Genomic DNA, 13,997 nt, shown 5'->3' with positions numbered 1-13,997 from the left:
AACATATTTGGAAGGATGTATCTGATAAGGGGCTAATTTCCAAAGTGTACAAAGAACTCAGCAAGAGGAAGACAACCAACCCAATTAAGAAATTCGTAAAGGACCTGAATAGACACTTCTCCAAAAAGGACATATAGATGACCAAGAGACATATGAGAAAATGCTCAACGTCGCTAATCATCAGAGAGATGCAAATTAAAACCACAATGAGGTATCACTTCACACCTGTCAGAATGGCTCCATCAACAAATCAACAAACGACTTGTGCTGGCGAGGGTGTGGAGAAAGGGGAACCCTAGTACACTGCTGGTGGGAATGCAGACTGGTGCAGCCACTATGGAAAACAGTATAGAGGTTCCCCCCAAAATTAAAATGGAGCTGCCTTTTGACCCAGTGATCCCACTTCTAGGACTATATCCTAAGAATCCTGAAACACTATCAGAAAGAATATATGCACCCCTATGTTCATAGCAGCGCAGTTTACGATAGCTGATATCTGGAAACAGTTCAAGTGCCCATCAGTAGATGAGTGGATAAAAAAGCTGTGGGACATTTACACCGTGGAATACTACGCAGCTGTAAAGAAGAAGGATCTTGTACCCTTTGGGACAGTATGGATGGACCTGGAGAATATTATGCTAAGTGAAATAAGCCAGGCAGAGAAAGACAAACATCACATGATCTCTCTTATATGCAGAATCTAAAGAACTTAATAAACTGATGAACAGAATAGATTTAATGACATGGAAGCATAGATCAGACTGACGAATGTCATAGGGAGGGAGAGGCGTGGGTGGGTAGAGGGGGAGAGAGTAACCAAAGAATTTATATGCATCTATGCACAACCCAAGGACACGGACAACAGTAGGGAGAGGGACTGGGGAGGGGGTTGGATGGGGTGGAACGGGTCATTGGGGAGATAAAGGGACATTTGTAATATTTTAAATTAAAAAAATAATAATTAAAATAATTTTCAAAAATTAAAAGGAAATTATATGTGATGAGAAATATTTACTTTAATGTTATTTTTTCAATGAAATCAGACTAAGAGTTTATCATGGCAATTGCCAAATAAAACTCAACTTAAAGTTTTAAACTTCACAATTAATTTATTAAACTTGATAATTTAAAATGTAAAAAGATACATTAAATTGAGCACTTAGATTGGTAGATTACCCGCAACTTTTGCAAAAAAATTTAATTCTCAAGGTTATAAATCTTCCTTTTCTGTTTCAAGGAATTACATATGGTCACGAAGAAAATAACAGTGTAGGTAGGTTACCTAATATGTGTATTTCAAATAACACAACAAAGAGTTTATGGAATTCCTATGTAATACTTGTAAGTTTTTTTCAAGTAATGCAATGTGAGGAATTATTACTTTAACAGATGGTTTCAATGTTTCAAATTAACATCTTTCAACACGATATTGCTAAGATAATTGTAGGCAGTCTAACATTAAAATACCCTACTAACAACTAAAATTTTTAAAAATTAAGGTAAAATTTTCTTATCAAAGGTTATTCTGGCCTGGCTGGCATGGCTCAGTGGTTGAGCATGACCTATAAATCAGGAGGTCACATGCCGGGGTTGCAGGCTCGATTCCCAATAGGGGGTGTGCAGGAGGCAGTGGATCAATGCCTCTCATCATTGATGTTTCTCTCTCTCTCCCCCTCTCCCTTCCTCTCTCTGAAATCAATAAAAAATATATAATTTATTTAAAAATATATATTTTTTATATAAATAAAAAGGTTATACTAAATCCTTGGCATATGAATTTAGCATTCAGACTATAAATAATTTATGTGATTATCCTTAAAAGTACATAATATATAGTAATTGATCATTTTCCTGATGAACGGGAATCATGTTTGGTAAGTATGCCAGGTCTGACATGTAGGGCACAAGTGAGCCACTTAGCATTTGAATCTCAATTTTGCTTTGCTAAATTATACTTTAAAATTGAAGTCAGTAATAGTCATTTGGAGAAAAATAAAACTTTAATAAAAATGAACAAATGATTATTTTGAGATTTGAAAGCTTAAATAGGAACAAAGTAACTTTCAATACAAACATAAATTTGGAAAGAGAAAACGCCAATACTTGCATTTCTCTATTTGTATTCATTTAAAAGTCTCAGAAAAGCCCTAGCTGGTTTTTCCCAGTGGTTAGAGCCTTGGCCCTCGGACTGAAGGGTCCAAGGTTTGATTCTGGCCAAGGGCACATACCTTGGTTGCAGGCTTTTTCCCTGGTGCTGGGAGGCAACCAATAGATGTGTCTCTCTCACATCAATGTTTCTCTCTCCCTTTCACTCTCTCTGAAAAGCGATGGAAAAAATATCCTCAGGTGATGATATAAATAAATACATAAATAAATAAATAAATAAACAAATAAATAATAAATAAATAATAAAAGTCTCAGAAAATACTTATCATAGGTATCAAAGATCAACTACATTACAATTTAGTCTCAACTAGATTATATAGAGCAAGGACAGTAAACTTTTTCTGTAAAGGGTCAGATAGCATTTTAGGTTTTGCCACACGTTCTCTGTCACAGCTACTAAACTCTACCTTTGTTGCACAAAAACATCCATAGGTAATATATACATGAACAGGTGTGGTTGTCTTCCAATAAAACTTTATTTACAAAAGTAGGAGGAAGGCTAAATTTACACCACAGGTCCTTTACTTTGTTGGTCCCTGAACAGAGCATTGAAAAATGAGACCAGATTTTTTGTTTGTTTGTTTTTAAAATATGTCTTTATTGATTTCAGAGAGAGGGAGAGAGAGAAAGAAACATCAGTGATGAGAGTCATTGATTGGCTGCCTCCTGCACGCCCCCTACTGGGGATCAAGTCCACAACCTGGGCATGTGCCCTGACCAGGAATTGAACCACAATCTCCTGGTTCATAGGTTGATGCTCAACTGCTGAGCCATGCCAGCTAGGTGAGACCAGGTTTTTTATGTTAACACATTGTAAGTGCCAATTCAGTATATTTGACATATTTTTCTGAGCTGGATCATTCAATGTCTAGCTAAAGATTATTCATAAAATAAAGTGGTTTTCAGAAAGTTAAATTCAGCCCTACAGTCAGTATATCACTTACTTTATCACTTAAAGAAAACATAAAAATTAGACAAAAAATAGGCCTTTAAGAAAAAAAGACAATATAAAACAGTTATATAAGGCATTCAATTTTTATGTAAAACGCCTTTTTAGGTTTAAGATTTACTAGCAGCATGTACAACGTATAAAGTTTTACTGGTTTCATAAAGACTTAAAGTAATAGTGTTATATGAAATATAGCTAAGAAAGTATAAATTAGATATCAATATGAGATTTACAATTATACACAAGAATCTCAACCTTTTTTAAACTCTAAATTATGCCTGCAACATTCTAACTAGACATAGTCATGATAATTAGTAAGAATTTTGCTGAAGTAAATGTCCATGGGCTCAAGTTTCAATTGATTTCCTATACCATGCAAATTCTGACTGACAACCTTGCACTCTAAGTGAAAAGACCCGTGCATGAAATGTCACATTTCTTGATTTATCCCTAAATCACTCAATATCATGTCTTTCCTTTCCGAACCTACAGTCATTCATCTTGCTCAATGGAAAGAAGCTAAAATTTGGCGTGGAATGCTAAAAGAACTAGTGATCAGCTAATCAGAAAATTCTGAATTGTTTGCTTTATGCTTGGCCTCGTTTTTACACAGTGCCATCCTTAGTACGTTAAAGAATTCACCAACAATAACAGAGCGACTGAAACAATATACCGTGATCTCAAGGGTTGGAATATACATATGCAAACATGTCTATATTAGTATGCATATGCAAGTCATTTTAACTTCAGTCCTTTTGGTTTTTTTCCTATTTTTAGATAAAAGGAAAAAAGGAGACACTAAACACTAAACATTCAAGGGGAAAGAGAATGCAGAGAAGTGGCAGAATAATAAGACAAAACAGACATTAAACATAAAGATGCAAAGAGATCAGAGTGGTTAAGAAAAGAGAAAAAAGACAAAAGAAATCTGAAGATTATAGGAAGCAAAAAATAGGGAATTAAAACAAAAGAGATGTGAAATAATTTATATATAATTTCAACCTATACTCCAAATGTGCTTTCCATCAAGCAAAGCTCAATTATAAACTGGTTTTATCTAACAAGGATTTAGTCTAAATGCACCACTGAAAGTCCAGAACCTAGACTTCAGCTAAGTAGAAAGAAACCTGTACAGTGCCATTTAAAGCTATGCTGACATACTTGTCTTCCTTGTTGTTGTTTTCCTTATTTACAGTTTTTCCTGATCCTCCACATGTACCCCAAAATAATAATTCATGAAGAGATGACTCTAAACTGCTCCTAGGAAGCAAAAATTCTTCATATCAGTTAACATTATTTTAAGTATTTATGTAATATTTACTTAATGTCTTCTTCCTAAGTGGGGACTATAATGCTGTGCTCTGAGCAAACAGAACTGAACCAGACACATAGTATACGAACATACAGAAATCTTAAAGTTAACAAGAAAATGAACAACCTAATTTGAAAAGCTGATCGAATATATAGACACTTTAGTAAAGAAGATATAAAGGTGGCAAATAAACATAAAAAAAGATGCTCAATATCATTTGCCACTAGAGAATGGTTAACATCCAAAACAAAAAACAAAACACACACACACAAACAAGAGTTCCAAGTACTGGTAAGAATGGAAAGCGGCAAGAACTCTGATTTATTGCTGATAGGAATACAAAATGGTACAGCCACTGTGGAAAAGAGTTCGGCAGTTTCTTGTCAAGTTAATAGATCTAACATATGTTAAAATCATTGCTACCAGTTTTAGCCAACTAATTTGAAAACATACATGCACACAAAAACTGTATGCAAAGGCTTATAGCAACTTTATTCAAAATCACCAAAAATTAAAAAAAAAATCACCAGATTAACTAATCCTAGGATAGAATGCCAACTATGAATAAGAACCTGACTATATTACAAATATATGGTATAACCTCACTTCAGGAGGTAGGGGAAACAAAAGAGCCAACCTAAATAATTTTGGGAAGTGGTATTTTGACTGAAAACTATAAGACTCTACTAAGAAAACTATACATAGACAGCGTACTCTGGTTGGTAAAGTTGTTTCTCATGGAGATATGGGTTAATGATTCTGAAAGAGTTATAACGTATACCAGGGTAGAACAAATACATGAGTAAATGGATGGTGCAGGGTGGGAGTCAGGTTTCTTACTGTTAGAAAAATTACACATAAGGAAAAAGGGGAAAGCTAGAATGAACTGGATTAGAATCAGGGACAGCCTGGCCGGGCGTGGCTCAGCGGCTGAGCGTCGACCTAGGATCCAGGCAATTGGGGTTCGATTCCCGGTCAGGGCACATGCCCGGGTTGCGGGCTCGATCAATGACTCTCTCATCATTGATGTTTCTATCTCTCTCTCTCCCTCTCCTTTCCTCTCTCTGAAGTCAATAAAGATATATTTAAAAAAAAGAAAAGAATCAGGAACATCAGAATAAATTTAGGTTTAGCTTAATTAAGATACAGATGAATAGATACAACATTACAGTTATGTGTGTATACATACATCCGTTAGTCTACATACATACATTTCCTAGCTCTTTCTTCTGATTGGGCCTAGAAGTAGTCACACCCAGCAACAAGGAGCACACCTGGCATCAAGATCTTGGTCTCTAATACCATTTTCCAATAAAGGGAATCAGGTCTTCTTGGAGGAATGGCTGATTCTGGAGGTGGGGGGAGTACATCTCTAGACATCCCTATAAAACATAACCCCCAAAGCATCCTGAAGTGCTAGAAAGAAAGAAAGTGCTCAAAAATCAAGAAGATAAGTACACGTCAAAGGGATACGGACATCAACTGAAAGAGTTCCCAATGGCTAAAGATGGAATGCTCCATGTACCAAAACAAATAACAGTATCAGATTATAAATCAATATCCACGAGTCCATACGACATAAATATGGGAGCAGAAGGAGCAGAGAATTACAAATAATTTATGTAGACATTCTCCCCTGGGGAAAGCAGAGCTCTAGTAACCAACCTCCTTCCTCCTCTTTCCTTGAGTAAGGGTTGCACTTAAGTGATTTGCTGCTAAGAGTAGAGTATGAAAGGAAAATGTGGGTGAATAATTTTTAGTGGAGAGGTGAGCACTGCCTCGAACAGGTGATGAAGATTAGCATCATCATTTGTAAGTCATGCTGATAACATATAACTATGAAATAATCTGATGAGAATGGCACTTCACTCCTGTACCCTCTTGTCCTAATAAAACAATACCTCAGTCTAACAATGAAAAAGACTTCAGAAAAACCCAAATGGAGACATTCTATAAAATAGCCGACCAGTACTCCTGAAAACTGTCAAGGTCATCAAAAACAAAGAAAGTCTGAGAAAATGTCACAGCAGAGAAGGCAAAGGAGACATAGCAACTGAATGTATATGAAATTCTTGATAGAACCTTGAAACATAAAAAGGACACAAGAGAAAAATTAGTGACATCTGAATAAAGGGTGGAGTTTAGTTGAGAGTTATGGAACGATGTTGCTTTCTCCTCTGCGATGTGTACCATAGTATGTAAGATAACAATAAGGGAAACTGGGTAAGGGTTATGAAGGACCTCTCTGTACTAATTCTGGAACTTTTCTGTAAAACTTTTCTGTATTCTTTTAAAAAAAGTTTATTGGAAAAAAAGTCCAAATAAATGGGGCAGAGTGAGATCTGAACACAAAAATCTACTTATCCCATCATATAACCAAATGAACAGTCAGTAAAAATGAAACAGTAAAGGAAACAGAATATTATATAGTAATTTTTTTTTAAGTAGGCACAGGGTAGAGGGTGGGGAAATGATGACTTTGGCCAGGTCTACCCAACTTTCCCTTTTACACATGAACACAGGTATAAGAAGAGAAAACTCTACAAATCCTGAGAATTTTTCACTAATAACACACAGCTTGGAAATAACCTGAGAGACCAATGAGTTGAGTAGATAGCCCAAAGAAAAGTAAAAAATGTCCTTCCTGAGTAGAAGTCTGCATTACTGAAGAATCATTATAGAAGAGGCAAGAATCATCAGGGTTGGCCAAGGAAAATTCACCGGTACCATATAAAAACAAAGAAAAGTTCTTGACAATTTAAGCATGAGGAAGATGACGAGACATAACATGTCAACTATGAATAATACACCACAAACACATGACAAAACACCATACAAAAGAGACAAAGTTCATAATATAAAAGGTAACAAAATCCAGGGGAAGAAGAAAATTTTCCTCCCAGGCATTTTAGAAGAACACAAAAAGAACATGACTTCAATTTAAAAAGTTCAAAGGGAAAATGCAAAAGCAAAAGTGGGAATAAAAAGGGAAATTAAAAAAATTAAAGAAACAAGTTGAGAACCATAAGTAAATAAACAAACAATTCAATAAATGAACCAGAAATTGCAGGAAAGGGAAAAGTAAAAATTGAATTTTCTAACATAAAGGAAAGGTTTGAGGTTATCACAGTAAATGCAGAGAAAAAGAGGGATTAAAATAATTACTGAACAGATAAAAGATAAGGGCAAAAGTGCCCCTTAATAAGAATAACTGGAATTTCTAAAATAGAAAACCTATAGGTTTTAATTAAAAAATAGAATAAAATAGAAAACCTAAAAAACAGAATAGAAAATCCACAAACCTAAAATTTCCATGAAATAAAGGAAGAATCAAATAGTCCTCAGAGAGGTTAGCTGTGGATCCAAAAATATTACTATAGACTAATCAACACAAACATCCTGATTCAGTTCTTCTACTTCAAGAATAAAGAAAGAATCCTGCCCGGCCGGGCGTGGCTCAGCGGTTGAGTGTCGACCTGGGATCCAGGCGATCGGGGTTCGATTACTGGTCAGGGCACATGCCCGGGTTGCGGGCTCGATCAATGACTCTCTCATCATTGATGTTTCTATCTCTTTCTCCCTCTCCTTTCCTCTCTCTGAAATCAATAAAGATATAGTTAAAAAAATAAAAGAAAGAAAGAATCCTTCAGATATTCAGGCAAAAAAGAACAAGTAACCTCAAGGGAGGAAAAAAAAAATCTGATTAATCTCAGACTTTTCAGCCACACTCAATGCCAGAAAAAAAAATTTTTTTTACAATGTTTAGAATGAAAAGTATTTAACCCAAGAATTTTATTCATAACCAGTTTGAATATATGGATACCACATAACCAATCTGGGGCATGTTAAATCAGAGAAATGAGCCTTCCCTCAAAAACCTGTTTGAAAATAGAAATTCTGTTACCCTCAGGAATTCCCCACAATAAAAAACTCAAGCATAAAAATGCCATTTATGATAAAAGTGCCAGTGTTGATTATTCAATCCTTTTTTAAAATATGTTTTTATTGATTTCAGATAAAGGAAGGGAAAGGGAGAGAGAAATAGAAACATTAATGATGAGAGAGTCATTGATTGGCTGCCTCCTGCACGCCCCCTACTGGGGATCAAGCCCACAACCTGGGCATGTGCCCTGACAAGGAATCGAACCATGACCTCCTGGTTCATAGGTTGACAGTCAACCACTGAGCCATGTGGGCCAGGTATTCAATCCTTTTAAAGATTATGATTAAACAACAAAGGGGCATTTTGGCTGTAGAATATAATACAACTTTTACAAAAATTTTAGAAGAATGATAAAGCAAAAGAAAACAGGAGTTTAAAATTACTTATTTCATAGCTGAGGGTCAAATATTGTTTACGTGAAACTGCATGTTTCCAAAAACTAAAAAAAACCCTGACAAATCCAACACTTTAATGTTTTTCAGACTCTTTTCTTAAATTGACATGGCTCCTTAGGGAATTATATCTTACTGAAAGAAAACATTGAAAGAAATTTAACAATTTCTTCAGTTTCACTTCAATTAATTAATACTCCTAAATTCTCATATAGCACTTGCTACAAGCCAGGTAGTTTTTAATATTTATTAAATCATTTAGTCTTCATAACAACCTCTATAAAACAGACACTATTTACTCATTTTGTAGACAGAAAAACTGAGTCCCAGAGACTAATCTGTCCATGGCTGTACAGTTAGGAAGCAATAGAGCCAGGATTCAAAGACAGATGCAGGGCTCCTAACCTCTACACTGTGTCACTCAAATGAAACAGCTTGTAGAGAATGTTTTGATTTTTACCAAATTAATTCTATGTATGCATCCATTCTACCACCAACTATCCATCTTTCCAGATAATAGTGTTTAAATATATAAGCAAAGAGAAATGTTTGGAATTATGTTTCCCTATTAAGATAGTTATCTGGGAGAAGAAAGTGTAGCATTTAGGTAAACTTTTTTGTACCTTTATTTGTATTTTCTCTACCAGTCTTCAAAAAAAAAAAAAAGCCATTAATCTAAACAAAAAACAAATCATATTACCTAATCACAACTTGAATACTGTCCTGTTAATTATTTAATGATTATTGTCTCTCTAATGAGCCATGTTTTAATCAGGACTTTACTGTGATCCCTCACAGAGCCTAGTACAATGTTGAACAGAGCAAACACACAGTAAGTATACTGATGGATCATAAAATATTATATTACAGCATTTCATCTATCTGACCAGTAACACATTTCTAGATGCTGTAGTGTCTTTCTACCCAAAGTGGACCCTTTAGAATAGCGTCATCTGCATCATCTGGGAGCTTGAAAAAGCAGAATATCAGGCTCCGCTCCAGACTTACTGAATGAGAATCTGAATTTTAACAAGATTCCCTAAGTGACTGAAATGCACATTAAAACTGGTGAAGTATTATTTCTAGGGCACTGTTTCTGTAATTGTGATCCATTGTTTACCTATATTAGAATCATCTGAGTTGCTTGGTAAAAATGCAGATCGTGAGACTCCATTCTATTTTGGGTGTCACTCACGTTTAAGAGCCACAGCTAAAAGCAGTAAAATGGAGTAAAGAACAGGAATGAGCATATGATATAGGGAGCAGTGAAAGAACCCAGATCGCTGAAATAAATCCAGAAAGTGATAATAAGAAAGAGTGAAGAAAGGACATCGACAATAGAACTATGAAGTCAGGAAAGTAGCTGTACTCAGAGTGCTGTGTGTTTCTTTTCTTTCTTCTTTTTTTTGGGGGGGGAGGGGGGTGGTAACCGTTACTTCTGACATGCAAACTACTACGGCATGCTGGAAGTTTTAGAGACTGTGGGGACAGGAAATTTACCACTGGAACACAAAAGAATCAGTAACATTTCTGAATATGTAACCACCACATAATGCATGCACTTTATAAATGCCTCTAATGTCATATAGTTTAAAATGTGTACATACACTTTTAGAGACATTTCCATATGCTTGGCTCGTGCAATTGCTTCATCTCTCTCCTCATTGGCTAATTGTAGTCGAGACATAATAGCTTCATCACGTTCCCTTTGTGCAAAATACACCTCTTCAACCAGAGCTACAAAAATTATAAGCCATAATTAATCAGAGAAAATAAAGGAGAAATGCATACTTTTCGCAAAAATAAAAAGCAAAAGTAATTTTTATTCACCTAAATTGGTATCAATTAATCACTTGAGAAAACATTTTTTTTAAAGCTACTGAAAATTGAGCTACCATTTCACACCCAAAAAAACAAAAATTAAAAGGTCAAATAGTAACAACTATTGTAAGCTTGTGAAGTAAAAGAAATTCTCACATATACTGCAGATAGGTCTATATATTTCTGCAACCATCAAGAAGAATTTGATGATGTTTATTACAGTTGAAGATGTGTGTAGCCTATAACCTGGCAAATCTCCTCTTTGGTAGGTAGGCTACAGAAATTCTTGTACATATGCACAAGGAAACATGTATAAAAATGCTTATTGCAGTGTTATATAATAGGAAAAACTTAGAAAAACACACAAATGTCCAATAACAGAAGAAGGAATAAACAAACCGCTTTACATTCAAAATGAAATACTAGCCAGTATTTAAAAGGAATTAACTATGGACAAATCTCAAAAATGAAATTTTGAAAAAAATAGCAAGTTGCAAAGTAAGACAACTATACCTCTTATTTATGGATAGACACAATAAGTAAAAATATTAAAGCAAGCATGGAAATGATAAACACCAAAGTCATGATGGTAGTTACCTCAGGAGGACGGTGGAAGAAGGGGAAAGGAAAAGGGATCAGGAAGCATAAGCAGGAGCACAGCTACGCTGCACATCTCCACGGGCATCATTCACATAGATTATAATACAGTGGCATCACCTAGATTTGTGCAGCACTATATGGGGAGCTTTGATGTTATCTGATACTGTCATTTCTCAAGCATAATTTCTACTTGAAATCTTACATAAGTTTTAAAATATCACCGAAGCCTGGCCAGCATGGTTCAGCAGTTGAGCATCTACCTGTGATCCAGGAGATTGAGGTTTGATTCCGTCAGGGCACATGCCCCGGTTGCCAGCTCGATCCCCAGTAGGGGGCGTGCAGGAGGCAGCCGATCAATGACTCTCATCATTGATGTTTCTCTCTCTCTCCCTCTCCTTCCTCTCTCTGAAATCAAGGCATATTAAAAATGAAATGAAATAAAATATCACTGCAATATTAGACAAAAAGGGGCTCAAATACCTGGATTACTGAACCAAATTTTATTTATAGTCAAGCCACAAAATAAACATAGAAAAGATGTTTAAATGCTCTTTGAGTTCATAAAACATTGCATTTCTGCTAGGATTTTTCATAGATTATTTCACAGTTAATCAAGAAATTTATTTCGTATTAAATTATATGTAGAAAAGAAACCCTGATAATAAGTCGACTACAGTCATCCTTCAGTATCCGCTGCAGACCAGTTCCAGGACCCGTGTGGATACCAAAACCCTCAGATGCTCAAGTCCCTTAAATAAAAATGGCTTAGTGTTTACAAAAAAAACCTCTATTTGCATATAGGCAACAAGAGAGTATGCCTACGCATTACTTCATTCACAGGGACTCAGCGTGCTTGACGTACGGCAAATTCAAGTTTTTGCTTTTTGGAACTTTCTGGGGATTTTTAAAATTTAAATATATCTTTTAAACTTCTTTCTTTACCTTAATTTCTTTTCTTTTTAAAAATATATCTTTATTGACTTCAGAGAGAGGAAGGGAGAGGGAGAGAGATAGAATCATCAATGATGAGAGGGTCATCACTGATCAGCTGCCTCCTGCATGCCCCTGGCCCGGGCATGTGCCCTGACCGGTAATCAAACCACGATCTCCTGGATCCTAGGTTGATGCTCAACTGCTGAGCCACACCCGGCGGGGCTAATCTGAATATTTCTGATCAGAGGTCCGAATGCAAATGCAAAACCTGGAGACAGAGGTATTATCTTCTTTTTAATAAGAGTATAAAATGGAACACGAAGTGGCAAAGCCAAAGCCAAAACCACTTCCAACATGCTGAGCCTAAGGAAAGAGAAATATTCATCCATCTACCCACCCATCAAATGTTTTTTAGGTTCCTGTGGCGGTCATCCATTGAGTTTTAAGGAATATAAATATAGTGGTCTAAAAAGACCTCATCCTGGAGAAAACTATTACAAATAGAGAGGGAGAGTAGAGAGAAAAACAAACCAAAAAGTAAGTAGGCACATGATTGATAGATGATAGATAGATAGATGATGATAGATAAATAGATAGACAGATGATAGATACATAGTAGATGATATAGATAGATAGATAGATAGATAGATAGATAGATAGGTAGATAGATAGATAGATAGATATGGATAACATAATGGTAAAGGCTTTGAAGGGAAATAAGGGTCCGTAAGAGAGTATTTTGGCAGATGGGGAATAAACTTAAGCAGTTTGTCAGTTTCTTAAAGAAACACCTATGACCGTAAGATTCAGCTATTCCATTCACAGGTATTTATCTAAGAGAAATTAAAGCATGTGTCCCTACAAAGACTTAAACACAAATATTCATAGAATCTTTGTTTATAATAGCCCCAAACTAGAAACAACCCAAATTTCTATCAACAGATGAATGGACAAACAAACTACACAACAAATTGTGCTGAAACTGGATATCCACGTGCATAAAATCAAATGCCTATAATCAATAATTTAGATAAGGTTAAGAGATTCTTGTTATGAACCTAGCTTTTGGAAGAACCAGTACTTTTCAGCACAATTATGTAGTATCATTTACTTTTTTTAAGGTAGTATCATTTACTGCTCTGTGGCATTCTGTGGCTATACTATTCATCACACTATTTTCAAAGAAATGTTTGCCCATAATGTAGTACACAATAATGAGTTTTATTTCCCCTTTCTAATTGTATACAATCTCCTTCCAGGTAGGACACACATAACAGCTTAGAAAAAGCAACATGGTGTATTAGGAAGAATTTCGACTTTGATTGAGATCCGATGTGTTATACTAAACTCAGGCAACTTGTTTTTGTATAGATTCCATTTCTTAAATTATGTTAGTTGCAGTTTGGGTGTATAAAATTAATAATACCACTATTTATGGTTGTGGGGAAAAATTAAATGAGATAATACAAGAAAGTTCTTGGCCAAATAAAGTGTATTCTCAACATTAGTTCCATGCCATCCCTACCATCACCAACCTCAATCCACAGACTCACAATCTGAGTTCATTTCTAGACTTATTAAAAATGTGATTTTGATTAATTTGGACCATTTATGTATGTAAAGAATACTATTCAAAATTCCTCACTTTTTAGCCTTTTTCCCTGGCATGCAAAAATTATAAACAGGGACTAAAAAAAATTATTCAGAACCCATTCTATATTGCATACTGCATGTTATAATAGCATAATAGTTTGTAAAAAAATATCATGATATTCTAAGATATTTTACATTTTTTACATTTAAAACACTTCTAATTTGTAAGTCAGACAAGATGGACAATATGCTGCTAAATAGTGATCAAAGCACAGATTAATATGTATA

At 35.2% G+C, this 13,997-nt stretch overlaps 1 protein-coding gene across 1 annotated transcript in view; it reads right to left on the bottom strand.

Annotated features, from left to right (window-relative positions):
- MIPOL1 (mirror-image polydactyly 1) overlaps positions 1-13,997 on the bottom strand; it is a 241,455-nt gene that overhangs the window by 196,209 nt on the left and 31,249 nt on the right. The window contains exon 5 of the mRNA XM_016198454.2: positions 10,370-10,499. Coding sequence (XP_016053940.2) covers positions 10,370-10,499 — 130 coding nt within the window. The remainder of the gene's footprint in view (positions 1-10,369; positions 10,500-13,997) is intronic.

Source organism: Miniopterus natalensis, chromosome 1 (assembly GCF_054644295.1).
Source record: "Miniopterus natalensis isolate mMinNat1 chromosome 1, mMinNat1.hap1, whole genome shotgun sequence".
In the NCBI taxonomy this organism is placed as follows: Eukaryota; Metazoa; Chordata; class Mammalia; order Chiroptera; family Miniopteridae; genus Miniopterus; species Miniopterus natalensis.
This window is presented reverse-complemented; position numbering and strand designations above follow the sequence as displayed.